General features: G+C 34.2%; 3 protein-coding genes across 6 annotated transcripts in view; 2 read left to right on the plus strand and 1 right to left on the minus strand.

Moving 5' to 3' along the window:
* Positions 1 to 15,978, minus strand: part of pan (transcription factor pangolin) — a 138,817-nt gene extending 122,839 nt beyond the window's left edge. Inside the window, exons 1-4 of one of the 4 annotated variants that reach the window (XM_036820700.3) lie at positions 15,750 to 15,975; positions 15,342 to 15,488; positions 6,090 to 6,410; positions 4,546 to 4,591 (exon numbers count right to left, since the gene is read on the minus strand). In XM_036820700.3, coding sequence (XP_036676595.1) covers positions 4,546 to 4,591; positions 6,090 to 6,254 — 211 coding nt within the window. In that variant the 5' untranslated portion in view covers positions 6,255 to 6,410; positions 15,342 to 15,488; positions 15,750 to 15,975. Of the gene's footprint in view, positions 1 to 4,545; positions 4,592 to 6,089; positions 6,411 to 15,341 lie in introns of all 4 variants that reach the window. The other 3 variants (XM_036820759.3, XM_065867381.2, XM_065867387.2) reach the window with 3 other exon arrangements.
* Positions 15,979 to 17,879: 1,901 nt separating this feature from the next.
* Positions 17,880 to 19,864, plus strand: LOC118878369 (NADH-ubiquinone oxidoreductase chain 5-like). Its single transcript, XM_065867367.2, is given in 1 exon segment — positions 17,880 to 19,864. A coding segment is annotated over 1 exon segment (411 nt). The 5' UTR covers positions 17,880 to 17,915; the 3' UTR covers positions 18,327 to 19,864.
* Positions 19,865 to 19,959: 95 nt separating this feature from the next.
* On the plus strand, positions 19,960 to 20,974 carry RpS3A (ribosomal protein S3A). Its single transcript, XM_017088739.4, has 2 exons — positions 19,960 to 20,337; positions 20,436 to 20,974. The coding sequence occupies exons 1-2, from the start codon at positions 19,997 to 19,999 to the stop codon at positions 20,899 to 20,901; spliced, it is 807 nt and encodes a 268-aa protein (XP_016944228.1). The 5' UTR covers positions 19,960 to 19,996; the 3' UTR covers positions 20,902 to 20,974.
* Positions 20,975 to 21,573: the final 599 nt, after the last annotated feature.

Below are 21,573 nucleotides of genomic sequence, written 5' to 3' on the forward strand. Positions count from 1 at the left end.
GGTCTTACGTTAGACGACCTCCCAATACAGAATATAACCCCCGCTTCACTTGCAAAACAATTAAACATGGAGGGTCCAGCATCATGGTGTGGGGTTGCTTTTCGTATTACGGAGTCGGCCCAATACATTGGATAAGACCTATCATGGATCAAAATGTCTACGTCGATATATTGGAAACAGTTATGCTACCATACGCGGAGTACAAAATGCCTTTGCTTTGGGTCTTCCAACAGGATAATGACCCAAAGCATACGAGCAGGAAAGCTCGATCCTGGTTTGAGACCAACCGTGTCAACGTCTTGGAGTGGCCGGCACAGTCGCCAGACTTGAACCCGATAGAAAATCTTTGGAGTGACGTTAAAAAAGATGTTTCTAAGGCAAAGCCCAAAAATAATATGGACCTCTGGGCCACTGTGCAGGTGTCGTGGAAAAATATACCCAAGGAAAGATGTCAGGGTCTGGTGGACTCCATGCCAAGACGATGTGCTGCTGTCCTTGCAGCCAAAGGCTTCACAACAAAATATTAATTTTTAAGGACACTATCACGCATATTTCTGGATAATTTTTTTTTTGATATTGTTGTATTTTTAAGTTTTTCACTCATTTTTCAATTTTGGTGCTATTTTTGTTGCCGACCAAATTTCCTTAAAATTTCGTATTTTTGTGAAATACTTTCGAGTAAAGTATCAAATGCATACAATTGCCTTCAATTTCATAAGTAATATGTTATAGTAATAAAATAAGTGGTTACCCACTCGCTTAAGCCATTATTCTTAATAAAATTTCGATTTAAAGCCAAGCTTATGTCATGGTGCTATTATTTTTGCCGCAGCTGTATAAGTCGGAACCGGCCGGATCGGACCACTATTTCTTATAGCTCCCAATAATCAGAAAAAAAATTCAAAAAATTATATCTTTGGTGTTTTTACATATAGCCTCCTAAGCTTGGAAATAACCTTTTTTAATTAGTTTTAAATTTGGAATTAAGTTTTATAAAATCGGACGACTGTATCATATAGCTGCCATAGGAACGATCGGAAAATTGGTGGGAAAAAATTATGAAACAAATTATAGCTTCGGTGTTTTTAAACATATAACCTCATACGCTTGGAAATCAAATGTTTTCATTAGTTCTGAATTTCGAATTAAATTTCATCAAAATCGGAAGACTACATCATATAGCTGCCATAGGTACGATCGGAAAATTGGTGGAAAAATAATATGAAACAAATTATAGCTTCGGTGTTTTTTGACATATTATCTTATACTATTGGAAATATCTTTTTGTATTTTTCAATTTAATAATTATAACTGCAAGGGTATACAAACTTCGGCTTGCCGAAGCTAACTTCCTTTCTTGTTTATTTTCTAACTCGAGTCGGTCATCAAGGACTCATTTTACAGGTAATAGAATGCCCTTTTTATAGACAGCATTGAGTTCCAATCATTAGTTTAGAAGCTACACTTCGTCAAAGTTGAAAAAGTTGGAAAAATACAAAAACGCCGGCATAAATGGCTTCTTTAAAAACACACGCCTAAAAACCGAAATTAGTTTTATGTTGTTTTCTTGTAGGCTAAACTTTACCGGAGAATATGAGCCATTGATCATGACAATCCGTTGGTAAATCAGTACTCGGGAGCAACGGCCGTTAAACATTATTTTAAATTTTCTGAGTTGGGGAACGTAAGAATTTGGTGCAATTTGTTATGCATAACGTCAGTTTTCTTGCTAAAAATATATGAAAATGATTTCTTCGCAACTGCAATCGCATACTTTTTACTTGCCCTGCACTAATTGCAATGAAATTCAAAACTAAAAAGTAATATTTAGCGTTTTAATAAATGCAAAAATAATGATGATGACAAAAAATGTCGCTGCTAATTATAAAGAGCAAAGCACCAAAATAGTCGTATTCCAACTTAAAAAGCATATTTTAATAGCTTCGAACATTAAAATCAGCTAGTTAAAGTTATTTAAGCTATAACGTTTAAAGTTCGCGTTCCAATGCTAAAGTGACCATGCCTTCTTACCCAAACAAATCACAGTGTCTATCTAGCCATGTCCGCCTTTCTTATTTTTTTTATGATATTTGAAAATGTTTAGAAATTTGCATTCGAGCCATAATTGTCTCTTTTTCATACTACAACATTGTCACATTCAAAAAATTATACAAATTATAAGAAAATTGATTTTTGAAAAATTCTTCTTGCAGTTACTATTAGTTTTAGAGAAACTTTTAGCATCAACAAATTTTAGCATTTTAGAATTTTGAATAAAATTGAAATCGGACGACTTTATCACATAGCTGCCATAGGAACGGTGGGATTATTAATGTCAAAATTATACATACATAGACCGTTATATTTCATCATACAGAGTAGTAAAATAAAATTGAGCATTATCTTACAGTTTCTGTAATTAGTTTTTAGTTTTCTAAAAATTGCAAGGCTGTGTACATTCAATGCTCCCACTGGAACGACCTGCAAGGGTATAGAAACTTTGGCGTGCCGGAGTTATCTTCCTAAGATCTTTTTATACCCGTTACTCGTAGAGTAAAAGGGTATACTAGATTCGTCGGAAAGTATGTAACAGGCAGAAGGAAGCGTTTCCGACCCCATAAAGTATATATATTCTTGATCAGGATCACTAGCCGAGTCGATCTAGCCATGTCCGTCTGTCCGTATGTCCGTCTGTCCGTATGAACGCTGAGATCTCGGAAACTATGAGAGTTACAATACAGGGATTAGGCACGCAGATTCCTGAGATTCCTGCGCAGCGCAAGTTTGTTTCAGTACAGTGCCACGCCGACTCTAACGCCCACAAACCGCCCAAAACTGTGGCTCCTACAGTTTTGATGCTAGATAGAAAATTTTAACTGAAATGTATTGTTCTCATCAATACCTATCGATTGACCCAAAAAAAAGTTTGCCACGCCCACTCTAACGCCCATAACGCTTAAATCTGTATACCGCCGGTAGGTGGCGCATTTTAATCTCGCTTTGCTACTTGCATATCTCTATTTAGCTGAGTAACGGGTATCTGATAGTCGAGGTACTCGACTATAGCGTTCTTCCTTGTTAAGATCTGTAAACATTTATCGAGAAAAGTTTTAGAAGTTACATAGTGTAATTATTGGGAAAATAATAGGAATCTAGAGAAAACGCTGTAGTCTCTACTATTAGATACCCGTTACTCAGCTAGAGTGCGAGAAATCTCATTTTAATTTTTACAAAATCTCTTACAATGTAGACGGGTTAAAGCGATATGGGCGCTGTGGGCTTTAGAGTGGGCGTGGCACCCTTTTGAAGTCAACTTGCGCTGCGCAAGAAGAGATACCGAGATATCGGGTTCTATAAAGGGTCGGAAACGCTTCCTTCTATCTGTATATGCTTTCCGACAAATCTAGTATACACTATTACTCTACAAGTAACAGGTATAAAAATTAGACTACTATACCATATAGCAGCCATAGGAAGTATTGGAAAATAAATGTTATTATAATACAAAAACACTTATATTTTTCTATTAAATCTAAAAATTGCATATTTCTGTAGCTATTTTTTAGTTTTCTAAAATTTGTAAAGCTCTGTGTATATATTGCTATGCAAACTTTGGCTTGCCGAAGCCAGCTTCGTTTCTTCTCTCAAACAAAAATGTGGTTCCTGGAGTTTTTTGGCCAAACATCATCAAGAAACTACAACGTTCGAACGAGTCAACCGATTTTTAAGCAACACGGCTTTTTTTGTACTATAGAAAACGTATAGTGTTATGCAAATGTAAAGAGACATTTCCACCACAAGCACAACCGTGTTGAAAACTTAAGTTAGTTTGAGCATATTTCTTTTTTGTTTAATAAATGGAACTTAGGAGTCAGACCCATGTCTAGGCTGTTTGTTAAACTATTTATTTGGACAATTAAAAAATACAATTTTGATGTGATTTTAATTTTAAAAAAAAACTGTTGTCGAGAAAAAAGCATAAGAAAAGTGTATGTTCTAGCTAAAGAGCTCTGTCAGCCAGTCCTTCTCAGCGCAATAACTAACAAACGACATTGGGTTTTTTAAAATTCCGTTTGATCACATATTTTACATAAGTTAAATTTATTAGACTTATTGAAAACATGAAAAAACTCAACCCTCTTAACTTATCATCATATACAATTTGATTATATACAAAATAACTTCACTTATTTATAATACAAAATATTTGTTTGTCCTGTTGATACAACAAATATTTTGCGACAAGTCTTATTTTTTAAGTCATAAAACTTTTTTTTAACGGCTGTAGTTATAATTGAAAACATATTAAGCCAGAGAAAGCGCTGTAGCCGATTGACTTTGACTATTGTATACACGTTACTGAGCTAATTAAACTATATATTAACCAGTGTAATCCATTTTTTGTCATGCCAATTGATATTGACAAATTAATAAATAGAAATTCAATTGTTTAAAGGCAACTGTCGCAATATACCTCTTATAAAATAATTTTAAAAATTTCCGTTAAATCAGGAGAGTTTAGTTTGTATAAAAAAATATACTTACTGAAAACAGGGCTGTGGTCCGGCCTTGCAATTTTTTGACCCTTTTCCTACAAAGATGAAATAAAATTTTAAACCATAAATAGATTAACATTGATAAGTTATAAAATATAAGTGGTAAGGCGCCAACCTTTTATAACTCTTTTTATTTTTTTATATTTCTTTTGTTATTTTGATTATTTCTTATTTTAATAGGACTGTTGAAAAAATCAGACAAGACATTTCTTATATTGTACGGAACGTAATATAGTTATACCCAATACTCGAAGAGTATCAGGGTCTATTGTAATTTAATTTAAGTCACACCAAGTCTACCCGTCAACAAAAAATGCACGAGTATAACACATATTTGGTTAACAGTGAAGTGTCTAACTGTAAACAGTAAACAGTTTACATTTATAACATTTATACAATAGTCTTAAAAACAATTATTCAAATTTATTCTGTGGGTCATTAAATAGAATTCAGCAATTAAAGTAGTTGATAACTATTAACGAAATGTTCTTGTGTTTTCTTCATTTATTCCTTAAACAATGTATAGTGACAACACAACAAAAATATTTCGTTGTTTTCGCCTTTTGAACAGTTTAAAATTGTAACACAACTATTTCTTTTTTCAAGTATTTTATTGTTTCCCTTTGACTGAAAAAAGTAACAGCACAATTAAAATCCTACAAAAATATTTATTTTTCTGTATACACTAGATGTAACAGGTAGAAGAAAGCGTTTCAGGAAAAGCGTTTCAAGAAAGCGTGATCAGGATCGCTAGCCGAGTCGATCTAGCCATGTCCGTCTGTCCGGACGGTAGTAAATTGAAAAGGAACATTATCTTAAATTTCAGGAATTAGAATGTAGTTTTCTAAAAATCGGAAAGCTCTGTACATACTATGCTTTCAAGGAAACGACCTGCATGTCAATAAATATAAATAATTAAAAATATAAATAAAATAATATATAGATAAAATAAAATAATTTAAAAAAAAAATAAAATAAAAAAAAACAACAACTTAAATTGTTGGATACAATTTTGTTGGTAATTTCAAAATTGTATGGGTAAACACGAGTTTTGTCCTTTTTTATTCTTTGTAGGCTGGGGAAGTGTTTACTATTCAAAAAGGCATTTTACAAAGTATTTTTGTGCGTACCCTGATTAAAAGGACTGTTTGGAGTTTCATACCAATAGCTCTTAAACTGCACGAAACAGCTTTAAAATAGCTTCATTTTGCTAGTTTTATCCTTTACTGCGTTACAAACTTCTAACCAAAATTATAATACCCTCTCCAAGGGCGTAATTTTGTGTTTATATATATATAAGAAGGTGACGGTCGGTTTACTTTATTATAAATAGTAAATGATTTTAACTGCAAGAGTTTGTTATATGATTTATATTCATTGAAAATTTGCAATATAGAGATCATTTTGCAGAAATGTTAGTTGGACTTTGAGTTTTTGTTTAAAGAAAATAATCAATTGTTGAAAGTGAATTATTAGCAGTTGGCCCAAAAGTATATTAAACTTAAATTATAAATTGGTTTATGTTTATATTACCTCACTTTCAGTTAAATCTATCAAGCTCGACTTCTCTTCAACTAATAAGTTTTCAGATGATATTTTTTCATCTTCACGGTCTCCTTCGTCTTTAAATATCTTAACTTCGTCAGTACTGCATAAATCATCTCCAGATGATCCGTGCCTGCTGTGTGTGTGAGGCATGTTTTACTCCTTTCCAGGTTTTTAACGGTTTGGTTGATTTGGCCTAAATTGTGTCAACCGCGAAAGTTACATAGACTCGAAAGACTTCCCTCACTGCAGAACGCTGCACTTGGTTGTACTGTATTTTGAAATGATCCATACTCTTAGACAATGTTTCTGAAATTAAATAGAACAAAATTAAACAAATAATTGCTGACCAAAGTTAGGTATTTGTGCCTTAAAATAATAAAATGATTTTGGGTAAGCGTTTCATAATCTTTGAACTTTTAAATGTTGTAAACCCTAAATATTATACTTCTAGTTCCATTCAGCAGCGTTCTTACCACGTGGCCTTTAGAAGAAATTAGTACACTTAGTTTAAGTCTGCAAATTTTCTGTTCGTTTGAATTACAAATTTGTACGGTGCAGCAATGTGCATGCGCCAACCGCTGTACTTTGTGTATGTAGCCGCAGAGAACGCAGAGAAACTTTTCCTGTTTTTATCGCTTTTGGTCGGTAAAACGAGATGTACATTAAATGTTACAATATAAAGGAAATTCTTGTAGCATGCCGAATAATTTGTTGTTCGAAGTGCATTTTATGACCGAACGGTTTTCGCAAAAAACATTTTTCAAGTTTCAGATTTTCCTGAAACTTTTTTTACGCCTACTATTATTATACCCTTGCACAGGGTATATTGATTTCAGTCAGAAGTTTGCAACGCAGTGAAGGTTTCCGACCCCATGAAGTATATATATTCTTGATCAGCATGACTAGACGAGTCGATCTAGCCATGTCCGTCTGTCCGTCCGTTTCTACGCAAACTAGTCTCTCAGTTTTAAAGCTATCGGGCTGAAACTTTCCCAAAAGTCTTATATCTTTTGCAGGTAGTATAAAAGTCGGAACCAGCCGGATCGGACAACTATATCTTATAGCTCCCATAGGAATAATCGGACAAAAAAATTTAAAAAAATTATATCTGTGGTGTTTTTTAGCATATAACCTCCTAAGCTTGGAAATAACATTTTTTAATTAGTTTTGAGTTTTGAATTAAATTTTATCGAAATCGGACAACTATATCATATAGCTGCCATAGGAACGATCGGAAAATTGGTGGAAAAATAATATGAAACAAATTATAGCTTCGTTGTTTTTTGACATATTATCTTATACTATTGGGAATATCATTTTTTGTGTTTTTAAATTTAATAATTATAGCTGCAAGGGTATATAAGCTTCGGCTTGCCGAAGCTAACTTTCTTTCTTGTTTTTAAAATTATATTTATACCCGTTAATCGTAGAGTAAAAGGGTATACTAGATTCGTCGGAAAGTATGAAACAGGCAGAAGGAAGCGTTTCCGACCCAATAATGTATATATATATTCTTGATCAGGATCACTAGCCGAGTCGATCTAGCCAAGTTCGTCGGTCCGTCTGTCTGTCCGTCCGGATGAACGCTGAGATCTCGGAAACTATAAGAGCTAGGCTACAGATTCCTGAGCTTCTTACGCAGCGCAAGTTTATTTCAGCAGCGTGCCACGCCCACTTTAACGCCCACAAACCGCCCAAAACTGTGGCTCCTACAGTCTTAACTGAAATAAATTGTTCTCATCAATACCTATCGATTGACCCAAAAAAAAATTTTGCCACGCCCACTTTAACGCCCAAAAACTTCAAAAAATCGTTAGTATGAACTCGGAAAATATCAAAGATGAAGAATTGGGTTTTCAGATTTAGACTCCGTAGCCTTGAGTGCAGTGCAAGTTTGTTACGCAAATATGCCACGCCCACAAGCCGCCCAAACCTGTGGCGCCCACAATTTTTATGCTAGATAAAAAATTATAACTGAAATTTATTAGTCTCGTCAATACCTATCGATTGATACAAAACAAAGTTTGCCACGCCCACTCTAACGCCCATAACGCTTAAATCTGTCTACCGCGCATTTCAGTCTCGCTTTGCTGCTTGCATCTCCATTTTCCTTTTGTCCATTTAGGTGAGTAACGGGTATCTGATAGTCGAGGTACTCGACTATAGCGTTCTTCCTTTTTTTTAAATTTGGCAAAAAAAAACGACCTACTTCAAAAAGGCCGTCTGTTCAAGAATCTATTTTTCCAGCTGTAGCTATCCGATTGACTTGATTTTTATACCCGTTACTCGTAGAATAAAAGGGTATACTAGATTCGTCGGAAAGTATGTAACAGGCAGAAGGAAGCGTTTCGACCCCATAAAGAATATATATTCTTGATCAGGATCACTAGCCGAATCGATCTAGCCATGTCCGTCTGTCCCTCTGTCTGTCCGGATGAACGTTGAGATCTCGAAAACTATAAGAGCTAGGCTGTTGAGACTTGGCGTGCAGATTCCTGAGCTTCTTACGCAGCGCAAGTTTGTTTCAGCAATGTGCCACGCCCACTCTAACTCCCACAAGCCGCCCAAAACTTTGGCTCCTACAGTTTTGATTCTAGAATAAAAATTTTAACTGAAATGTATTGTTCTCATCAAAGCCTATCGGTTGACTTAAAAAAAGTTTGCCACGCCCACTTTAACGCCCAAAAACTGCCCAAACCTGTGACGCCCACAATTTTCATGCTAGATAAAAAATTTTAACTGAAATGTATTGGTCTCGTCAATACCTATCGATTGATCAAAAAAAAAATTTGCCACGCCCACTCTAACGGTAGGTGGCGCATTTTAATCTCGCTTTGCTATTTGCATATCTCAATTTAGCTGAGTAACGGGTATCTGATAGTCGAGGTACTCGACTATAGCGTTCTTTCTTGTTTGTTTTGCATTGAATAATTTTTAACAAGACCTCTGATTTCTTCAACAAACGCACGATGCAGCAAATAGTGCTTATCGCTCACTCTTACTAGATGTGCGGTTTGTAAAAGATCTGCCCATATCGAGTTTTATTTGTGTATTGTGTCGTGTTTTCAGTGATCTTTATCAATACCGAATTATTTCGGCTTTATTCTTGAGCGTTTGACTTGATTTTAGCGAATTACGTCTCTTTTAGTTTCGCTTTAAAAATGCGGGTGACAGACTATTTCCGATATTGGCATTAACTTGAACCATTTTTTGGTAGCCTGATTGGTATTTATAAACAAAACAAAATGTCATTTCTTCTGCAAGGGTATAAAAATATATAAAAAGCAAAAAGTAGATCAACAAAAACTAGAAAGGAAGCTAACATGGGCCAGCCGAAGTTCATATATACCCTTGTAGATCGTTCCTACGCTATCCAAAGTTTTTCGATTTTTAGAAAATTATAAATTATTACAGATATATTAAAAAATGGTTGCATTTCAATTTACCAGCCTAATTTTTTGCAGAAAACAACATATAAAGATTTTTGTATTATTTTGAATTACATTTGGCGATCCTTCCTATGACAGATTATACAATATAGTATTCCTCAAATTTTATTTGTAGTAATACACAAATAAACTATATAAAGCTTTAATTTTGTTCTTTTATTTTCCCATTTATCCAATGGTTCCTATGACGGCGATATGACACAGTCGACAGATTTTATAAAATTTAATTTAAAGCTCTAACATATTAAAAAATAAGGAAGAACGCTATAGTCGAGTACCTCGACTATCAGATACCCGTTACTCAGCTAAAGGGACCAAGGGGAAATGGAGATATGCAAGCAGCAAAGCGAGATTAAAATGCACCACCTACCGGCGGTAGACAGATTTAAGCGTTATGGGCGTTAGAGTGGGCGTGGCTAACTTTTTTTTTGATCAATCGATAGATATTGACGAGACCAATACATTTCAGTTAACATTTTTTATCTAGCATGAAAATTGTGGGCGTCACAGGTTTGGGCGGTTTGCGGGCGTTAAAGTGGACGTGGCAAACTTTTTTTTGGTCAATCGATAGGTATTGATGAGAACAATACATTTCAGTTAAAATTTTTATTCTAGCATCAAAACAAACTTGCGCTGCGTAAGAAGCTCAGGAATCTGCACGCCAAATCTCAATAGCCTAGCTCTTATAGTTTCCGAGATCTCAGCGTTCATCCGGACAGACGGACATGGCTAGATCGACTCGGCTAGTGATCCTGATCAAGAATATATATACTTTATGGGGTCGGAAACGCTTCCTTCTGCTTGTTACATACTTTCCGACGAATCTAGTATACCCTTTTACTTTAAGAGTAACGGGTGTAATTATATTCCTAAGAGTAGAAAATAATTGTCAAAAATTATTTTTCCGATTATTTTTATGGGATCTATAGTACATACATAGTTGTACGATCCGGTTGGTTCGGACTTATTTGCTACCTGCAATAGAAATACGACTTTTGGGAAGGTTTTATCCCGATAGCTTTAAAACTTAGAGTCTACGGGCATGGGTATATCGACCCGACTACTGATTCTGATCCAAAATATACATATATACTTTATGGGGTCGGAAACTTCTGAGGGTATAAAAATACCTAGGGAGTGCACACGGAATATCTTAAAACTTCGGCAAAAAATGTAAGTACCCCAACCGGTTGTCTGTTGGGACTCAACACCTGGGGTTCGAAAGAAACTGCAGGAGTAATTAGATTATTCCCACAACATTTTGCAATCTTTAAGATGTCCTTGGTGTTCCTTCGATCCGACTTTTTCTTAGTGCAGACCTACACGCATGTATACATATATATTTTAAGGCAGGGTGAAATTTTTAGATCAAATTTCTGTTTCTGTACTATCACTGTTTTCTGTACTATCACTGTGGACGGCAGTACACGTAGTGGCGAAGCGCGCAAGAGAGCGTGCGAAGACAACTACTATATATAGCCGCAGAATTGAAAATCTGCAATTATGGTCCGATCGCAACGAGTTATATACTAATCGAAGATATTGCAAAAGCTAAGAAGATTGCATGCCAAGACTTTCGAAATATAGATTTGTTTGGGAGAAAAAGCGGTGAAAGTGTAAAAGTAAAAATTTAGAAAATTGGAGCTGCTGGATACGGTGGGGATAAAAGCCCCCGGCTGTTTAGCTAGTTTTATTCTTACGCGTCGAATGACACCTCATTTTTTGAAATCCGATATTCCGTTCAAAAGTAATTCAAAAAACAAGATTTTCTTCTTCTTCCCAAAATGAAAATGTTTGTCCCTTTGTTTGTGTGTGTGTGTATGCATCCCATCTTAGTTTTAGGGTTTTGGAAACCCTATGGGTGTATAAAGCAGCTTGAATTAGAAAACGTTTGTTCTACGACTTTTGGAAAAAACCGCTAGTTTAGCGGAAAACCCAAAAAAAAAGCCTGAAATAAAATGCTCACAACTAATGCTACAGAAACGTGCTATATATCTCTGAAAAGATAATTTAATTTGCTAAATACCCTTCATATAGTAAAGTTGTCTGAATATAATAGATTTCGAGTTATGACAAAAAGTTATTTTTTAAAACCACTTTTTAACTATTTTCTCAAAACTGAGTCGAACGATTTCTTTTTAAATTTCAAATCATATAGCCCTTGAGATTTCTCAACTTTTGATATATAACACTTTTTGCCCTAAAAACCGTTTGGAAGTTATTAAGCGATAAAAAGTGCAACTCGTTTCAGCTCGGTATACGCATTATTCCATACTTATTGGAATAAACAAGAAAAAAACCAATTTGATGAAATGTATTGTATCATTCAAACGGCATTTAAATTACCTTTCCATTGATGCCAAAAGTTTACAAGAAGTAAATTTAAATTATGAGTATATTTAACTTTTGTTTTGTCAAAATACATATGCCGACCAGTGTAATTAGAATAATGTTACTTCCAAGCGTAGGTTATATCAAACAAAAACACCTCTTAACGAGGTAAGAAGTAGTGGCGAAAGCGCTCTTAACAAAAATTTCTGATATCAACAATTGTGACGAAAAATGATATTACATTCGATAAAATAAATAAACCATATTAAATTTATGTATTCGGCCCGCAACAGTGAATATTTATTTACCTACACGTAAATTTTCTGCTGAAGCGTGCCGAATACATAAATTTCATATAGTTTATTAATCTCAAGAGCTACATGATATAAAATTTAAAAAGAAATCGTTCGACTCAATTTTGAGAAAATAGTCAAAAAGTGGTTTTAAAAAAAAACTTTTTATCATAACTCTAAATCTATTATATTCAGACAATTTTACTATATGAAGAGTATTTAGCATATTAAATTATCTTTTCAGAGATATATAGCACGTTTCTGTAGCACTAGTTGTTTAGCTACTATAAGCATTTTAAATCTGGCTTTTTTTTTTTGATTTTCCGCTAAACTAGCGGTTTTTTTCAAAAGTCGTAGAACAATCGTTCTCTATTTCAAGCTACTTTATACACCCATAGGGTTTCAAAAACCCTAAAACTAAGATGGGATGCATACAAACCCACAAACAAAGGGACAAACATGTTCATTTTGGGAAGAGGAAGAAAATCTTGTTTTTTGAATTACTTTTGAACGGAACATCGGATTTCAACAAATGAGGTGTCATTTGACGCGTATACTCTTTAAGAAGAATAAAACTAGCTAAACAGCCGGGGGCTTTTATACCCACCGTATCCAGCATCTCCAATTTTCTAAATTTTTACTTTTACACTTTCACCGCTTTTTCTCCCAAACAAATCTTTATTTCGAAAGTCTTGGTATGCAATCTTCTTAGTTAGTGCGATACCTTTCGATTGCTGTATCACTTGTTATGATCGGACCATTATTACAGATTTTCAATTCTGCGGCTATATATAGTAGTTGTCTTTGCTCGCTCACTTGCGCGCTTCGCCACTACGTGTACTGCCGTACACAGTGATATTAAAAACACCAAAGATGTAATTGTTTTAAATTTTTTTTCGATTATTTTTATTGGAGCTATAAGATATAGTTGTCATATCCGGCTGGTTCTGACGTATGTACTACCTGCAAAAGAAAAAAGACTTTTGGGAAAGTTTCAGCCCGATAGCTTTAAAACTGAGAGACTAGTTTGCGTAGAAAAGGACGGACAGACGGACACACGGATATGGCTAGATCGACTCGTTTAGTGACGCTGATCAAGAATATATATACTTTATGGGGTCGGAAACGTCTCCTTCACTGCGTTGCAAACTTCTGACTGAAATCATAATACCGTCTGCAAGGGTATAAAAATGTCAGTGTAATAATTACCGCCTAAAGTGTAGTGTGAAATTTAATTGTCAGAAATATGGTACAGGTTTCCGACCCTATTAAGTATATGTATTCTTGATCAGGATCATTAGCAGAGTCGATCTAGCTAAGTTGATATATAATAATTATTCCTATGGGAGCAACGGTATAATGACACAAAAATCTTTTAAAAAAAAAGGTATAAGTCTTTAATGGAAGGTTCGATTAAAAAGGTTTAAATTAAAATTTAAAAAAGTAAATTCATTAGAAAATGTGTTGGCTTCACCGGTCACCTTTTTTTTCCCGAACCAATCAACTTCTGAACGATTTTAATAATTTAAAGAGATAAAATAATATCGTTTGTATTTCTTGTTTCAGTCGGACTATCGTAGCAGCTTTTCATTTCTGCGGCTCTCCGCGCACTCTCCATGTGCAATTCGTCACTACGTTGACTACTGTTCACAATTGTCACACTTTGCCTAACCAATAATTTTCCTTGTCAAAAACGAATTAAATATAAAAATGTATATGCCAAATGCTTCGATTGATTAACTAGCAAATAGCTCTTCTCGTTCTGTCTTTTATTACGTACCGTTGCTTAAATAATCTGTTTCTTTAAAAAAAATTGTATCTTTTAGTCGTAGACAAAACAAAATTTTTAAATAAACATAAAACAAATGTAGTATGCTATTTTCAAAAATGTTCATGTACCTTGTTGATCTATTGTTCATTAAAAAGTATTCCGCAATTTAAGTAGTACAAAACTATTTACTAAAATTTGCATGAGTTTAACAAATTGTTAAAAATAAGTGTCGATAAACTAAGTAAGTGTCCAAGTAAATAAATATTATAAGCACTAATTAAAATAAAAAAGGTACAAAAATTAACAACAATATAAATTGTTGAATACAACTCTTCAGGACATTTCAAAAATTTGTGGCATACTGGTACTTTTCAGACACTATTTTTTTTTTTGCATAGGTTGGGCAGTTTTCACTATCTAATAGTTGATTTTACATATTTTTTATTGGGTTGGCGAAAGATGTTAAAAACGATGAGTACATATGTAGGGCTTCACCAGAATGGCTATGCTATGTTAGGTCATTTTTGTTTTTCAACTCAATATAACATTTTAGAATAAATTTAAGTTATTTATTCTTGAACATGCAAGCGAATGAATAGCCTCAGCTTATCCGTTTTCTTTGAAAATGTTATTTTTTGGCCCGCAAGGACTCTTACTTTTCTGAGAATTAAATGACCAGCAAAAAGGGAAAACAAATATATACATATATATGTATTGTCATTGTTAAGTTTCGGCTTTAGCGACATGTATGTATGTATACATATCTGCTACCTGACTGAGCGGTTTAGCCGTCGCCCGAGATTTTTAACTAGGTAGGTAGTACACGCAGACGGAAATAGCTAACTACATACTAGTTTAAGGTAAAAATGTGCCGACGACGCCAGCGGCAGTCCCAAAAACAAAAACAGAATACGCATCGGCTGAAGACTAATGACACAACGAGTTTCTATTTAGAGACAAGATTGTGGTATATCAACAGGTAGAGACGAAAACGACAGTCTAAACAAAAAATATATGCGTAAGACTGAATACAGAAAATTGTATTTTCAGCAAATAAATAAACAAACCTCAGGGTGTGCGTGCTATGGTGTTATTGTGTTAGTACTGTCGGCTCTCTGGATTCGAAACAGAGGATCGAGAATCATGTTTACATATACGCGCATGTATGCATGTACATATATGTATATATATATATATATGTACCTATGTATATCCACACGTGCATACATATACTTAATTATATTTTGATACGCCAGTGTGGATTCCACTTTTATAACGAATTTAGTGATTGTATTAAAATTGAACACAAAGAATTAGTAAAGACACTTAAATTAAAAAAACAAGAATGTGTGACATTTGTTGTTTTGTTTTACTTTATACTACTTTTACTTACTTTAAAATTTTTGTTTAACTTCCAAGATTTTGGAACAACAAAATTATTTTTTCTGAATCTCAGTTTTACTAAGCAATATTTAACAAGCCGTCGGTACCTTAAAATTTAAACACATTTAAGGCTAATGTTCTGCTATTTTTAAACACACTGTTAAATGAGAGAAAAATACCCATTGAAAGTGGTTTCACAATTAAAGGGCATACACGCTTTAATTAATCAGACACACCATTTTTTGTATGTATATATTTTTATCAACACACTTGCACGAGCTTTTATTCTTTGGCCAGTTAACAAGTACCGACGCAGCCTCGATCGCACATATGTACATACATATGTATGTCTCCCACACGGATACCGATAAACACTCATATATTTGTTTGTGATTTACATACACTTATACTAACGCACCAATATTTATTCGTCAAAGCACAATTTGTCGAATCCACGACGGCAACTTAATTTATTTTTGCATTTTGTACTTAGGATCAGGCGCATTTTAAAATTGTTTAACGGACAGGCACAAAATAAGGTATCTATTTAATTTCGTTCCCGCTTAAATATGATTATCAAATTAAAAACGGCCTATGAACCGCACACACGTCCGCGTTGAATTGATCAAAAAATTTTAAAGAGCACAGTGTGACCGCGGAATTATCGATAATTTATACCGCCCGGCTCCATTAAATATACTTTTTATACAATTTTTGTTATGAAATATACCAAAAATAATCCAAAGCGGTCCTGATGAAGTGTCGATATTGACATGAAATTATCGATAGTCACGTGTACACTATTGACACAGTAATAGATATCGATACTAGTTATTACTTATATTACAACGATTTAAACAAGTTTGGAATGTACTTGTTTTTGAATTTTTAAAGTCTGCGGACTATTTAAATTTATATTTATTTAATATTTATATAATATACTAAATTTATAAGCGTACCTCATTGCACAATGTGAGAATGCACGGTGGGTGTACTCGCTAAGCTTAGGTTGACACTGCTATCTATCGATACGAAATACAAAGTTCACTTTGAAAGCTAAAAAAATTAAAATAAGATATTTAAAGTTATTTTAATTAATTCAATTAACTTACATTTAATTTACAGTGTTTGTTTGAAGACGTTTGTTAAGAGTAAATGTTGCTTACAAAAAAAAAATACACCTAAAAGAAAATGTTGCGCAGCATGCTGCGCTGTAAAGTAACTTTCATTTTTGAATTCGATGTGAAGCGAATTCGGAGCGATGGCGAATTCAAACGAGGCCGGGCGATTTGAAAATTCTTAAACTTTTGAATCTACTTCCGTAAGTATGTGAAATATAGATATTAAAAATTAAAAATTAATGATGTCAAAATAAAAGAATATTAATTTTTGTAAATGATTTTAATAGGCATCCATTCCACATTGTGCTATAAAAGAGCAAAATTAATGGAGAATTCCTTGCTAACAGTCTCCAACGAGATTACTTTCCAGTGGAAAGTTTCCACATGTGGGACAAAAAAAACTTTGTGTGGAACGTGTATTCTTATTTCGAAGGTGCCTTTTTTGAGAGACAAAAAATATGTTAATGCAATGGCAATGTAACATAGCCGTAACAGAAGCATATTAATTTGTATTAAATTAAATTATTTTAAATTTTAAATTAAATTATTATTAAATTGGATGAAGTTCTAGCTAACAGTCTCCAACAAAAAAGCGAATGCACACTCCCGACAAAACGAACTCACTTTCCACAAGTGAAAAAGTGAAAAAAAAATGTAAAATGTAAACATAATCCGTTTACTTATCGTATTTTTTTTACGATACGATATAATTTAAAATAACGATATAATGTTAGCCGTATGATTTTAATATTAACAAATTAAACGTTAATTAAACGCAACATTAATCCTGTACTATATATGAATTTGTGTATTTTCACCAACAATTTTCGCTGTTCAAAATGACATTCGAGAAATGTTTATGTTTTGCTAGGTTCGATAACAGCTGTTTTCTGTTATTGTTTTGTTCTTGTTTTTGTTTTTTATTCCCGGTCGGAACTTCAACCGGGAAAAACCAACCGGGAATTAAAAAAAAAATGTATGGCAACGCTACGTATTACGTATTCGTATTACGAATGAAAATATATGTATGGCAACGCTCGCTGTTACGTTATGGTTTTAAATAAATGCTTATTATATATTGGAATATATTACAAATAGTTATTTTTATAAATTAACTGTGCATTAAAATTAAATGCAAAATGGAATAAATTAAATTTTAAAATCAAAAATGAAATTTTGTAAATTCTCTTGTATTGTTTTTATTAAAATATATAACTAAAAACGTTTTCATTTTCAAAGCTTTAAATATTTATTAATAATATTAAATTTTTATTAAAATGCTTGTTCTCTTGAATCGATTTAATTACATATAATAAGTCTTTCATTGCTAAATTGGACCACAATGGCTAAGCTTTCCCATGATTGGTTCAAAGATTCCGGAGAAAAGTCCGCAAGTCCATGGCCTCTGGCAACCTTTATTTTGCTCATTTTGAAATACCTCCAACGAAGGTCCCAACCCAAGGATGCACTCCTCGAGAGCTGGTCTAAGAATTCATATGCCTTCAACTTCTGCTTGTTTTAATGTCTCTAATTTAGCTTTATGTGGGATACCTTTTTTAGCTGGATTTTATTCTAAAGATATAATTTTAGAAATCGTTAGAATTAGAAATATTTATATATTTTCATATTTTTTTGTATTTTTTTCACCTGTATATTTAAAATTATTAACATTACTTGTATTTATTTTTGGAGGACTATTAGGTTATTTAACTTCAATAACAAATTTATATTCTTTAAATAAATCTTTATTGAATTATAATTTAGTTACTTTTTTAGGATCAATGTGATTTATACCTTATATCAGAACTTATGGAATAATTTTTTATCCGTTAAATTATAGTCAATTAGTAGTAAAAAGTTTTGATCAAGGTTGATTCCAATGTTGTTGTTGCCTTCGCGCCTCCCACTTTCAAATGTGAAACTCCGATTCCCACAGAGAACATGCATCATCTACCATCGGATAACAGCTGATCTGGCTAACCTAACCAAAACTGTTGCTTCTGCGCCTTCCATTTTCGATTGTTCCCTGTCATCATTGTTCACGTTTTCGTAGTGAATGTTTCAATTTCCACTGTGAAGAAGAAGAACTCAGAGTTGCATTGAAAAAACATAGCCCAACTATCGCATAAAATAGTCCGTCAAATTTGGATGGGGAACTAACTGGGAAATTTTCGGAACGGCAAAACCTTATGGACCATCCGATCAACGGTGGATGGATCTCTGTGGGAAGACGCTATTACAGTACTAAATTGCCCGCAAGCAGCTGACCAAAATTGTATTTTTTATACCCTATACACACAGAGGGGGTATTCTCTTCAGCGACCAAATTCCACTTGCGAGTTTTTTCTTTTGATCTCTTCGATATTTCTGTCAGGTATGTTTTGTATTTATTCGTATCGTTGCCAATTTATCACTATATCATCTAATATTGTCTGCCTACAGAAAACCATCCACCTTCTACCATCCGTTTTGCCTTTCCGAAAATTTCCCATCCCCATCCAAATTTGAAGGACTCTTTTATGCGATAGTTAGGCATATATGGAGCGAAGTCCCACTCGGCATCTTTCTTTCCACTTAAATTCTCTAGTGGATCTCCTCCAGCACTTCAACTATTCTGCGTATTTGCCCTGTTATGGTATTGCTTCCAATGGGTCAAGTCCCATTATAATGGCCTTTATTTGCGTTAGGCGCCCTTTATCAGCTGCATTGACCACCACACCGTTTTTGCACGAAGACCGCTAAAGATAAAATTTCTGATTCTTTGGACCATGGCTAACGGCGTTCATCGAAGTTCACTCGGCAAATCTGGTATTTTCTTAGCTCATCTGAGTACCGCGCTGAAAAACAGACCCGACGAAAAGCGTTAGCCGAGTATTTGCCTCTCGCTCACTCCTATGGTTAGCTCGCGGTTTTCGTCGATCTGAGTACAAGGCTTTAATTATAAAAAAAAACCTTGAAGTAAGTTAAATTCTTTACAACTGTTCAGGCCTTTTTGATTTTTACGTGTTCAGGATTCCTGTGTGCAATGCTACATTTGCGGTGGCAACCGATATCGTTTTTTTTTAAAAGGTTATTGCAACAAAAAAGTGGTCTTATTAAATATACTAGTCTTTCGATGACTCAAGTTTGTTGAAATTCCAAAGGCGTGACTTTTCCCAGGAGATTAAAGACTCTTAATATTTTTAATTCCATTTTTACAAAGCTTGCCCCTTGACCAATTTTCCGACGGCAATGGAGAAATTATTCATCGTGGAAAACAATCCCCGCCACCCCCTATGTGATTAAGTAATATATTCCCAGCCTTTTAGCGTTTTCTGCAATAGTTGTTTTTTATATGAACAGTAGTGTGCAGAAGGAATTAGGCATTTTAGTCATCTGTGCGCAACTGTGTATGCAACTTTTTCGCAGCGGATATAAGGTATAATATTAATATATTTTAATATTTAGTACCGAAATGACACTGTTGGCTTTACTCAACACTTATTTCCTTCTTTTGACATCTACAGCCAACGTGTCTCGACCTTTTCCGGTTTATTCTTTGAACATGGCAGTCGGCAAAAATAAAGGTCTTTCCAAGGGTGGCAAGAAGGGCGGTAAAAAGAAGGTGGTGGACCCGTTTTCCCGCAAGGACTGGTACGATGTGAAAGCCCCGAATATGTTCCAAACCCGTCAAATCGGTAAAACACTCGTGAACCGCACCCAGGGCCAAAGAATAGCGTCTGACTATTTAAAGGGTCGCGTTTTTGAAGTGTCTCTGGCAGATTTGCAAAAGGATATTGATCCGGAACGGTCTTTCCGCAAATTTCGTCTTATTGCCGAAGACGTTCAAGACCGAAATGTGCTGTGCAACTTCCATGGCATGGATCTAACTACAGACAAGTACAGGTTAGTAAATGTTATTAATGCACAAGTGTGTCCATTATGTATGTATTTCTGCATAATGTGTTGCATTTGCTTACTAAAATATTGCTTTTTTTGCTCAGGTCAATGGTTAAAAAGTGGCAAACACTTATTGAAGCCATTGTTGAAGCCAAGACTGTCGATGGTTACCTTCTGCGAGTGTTTTGCATTGGATTCACTGCCAAGGATCAGCAGTCTCAGCGCAAAACATGCTATGCCCAACAGTCGCAGGTCCGCAAGATTCGCGCTCGCATGACTGACATTATTACTAACGAAGTTAGTGGCGCCGATTTGAAGCAGCTTGTTAACAAACTGGCATTGGACTCCATTGCAAAAGATATTGAAAAAAGCTGCCAGCGCATCTATCCATTACATGATGTTTACATTCGTAAAGTCAAGGTATTGAAGAAGCCGCGTTTCGATGTCTCAAAGCTCTTGGAGTTGCATGGTGATGGTGGCGGCAAATCTGTCGATGCCGTCGTTTCCACCGAGGGAGCTGTAATTGACCGCCCCGAAGGTTATGAGCCTCCAGTGCAGGAAGCCGTCTAAAGTGAATGTGAAATGCATATTTTTCATTGTAATGTAATGATGAAATACATTACTCTACATATTGCATAAACTATTTTAGAGGGGCATTGTGTTAATTAGTGGGCCTTGGGAAAGTCTTACATATTTTAGGTATCTTGTTCGTGTCCACAATTTTTTATCTGGTATGCGTGGTATGTAAATTAAAATTTATTTGTTAGAATCTGCATTTATTTGTTTATTACATCCAGGTTTTCCCCCCAAGAGACCCGTGTTAAAATCGAAGGAAGATTTTACGAAAGAAAGGTATGTTAAATTTAAAATGAAATAATATATTTTAACCTGTGAAAATAAAATATGCGATATGAAAACAATTTTCATATTATTTTCTTTAAACGATGCGACAGTTCGGTTCCTTGACATTTCCTTATTTTTGACCGAATGTACTATTTTGTTCTTAAACAATGAAAATCGATTTTTTTTATATAACTTACACTTAGAATGAAAAGAAATATGACCAATTAAGTGGTGAAATATTATTTTTATTTGTAAATTTTGAAAAAGAACTTCAATGTTATAATAATTTGTGAATGTGTAATGTCCAATTCAACATTTTTTTAAATTTTTATCGAGTTTACATTTTTAAGAGTAGTTACTACTCAAGCATTGATTGCAAACTAATTTAATTGTATTTTT

The sequence above is a fragment of the Drosophila suzukii genome, chromosome 4 (assembly GCF_043229965.1).
Source record: "Drosophila suzukii chromosome 4, CBGP_Dsuzu_IsoJpt1.0, whole genome shotgun sequence".
NCBI classification, from domain to species: Eukaryota; Metazoa; Arthropoda; class Insecta; order Diptera; family Drosophilidae; genus Drosophila; species Drosophila suzukii.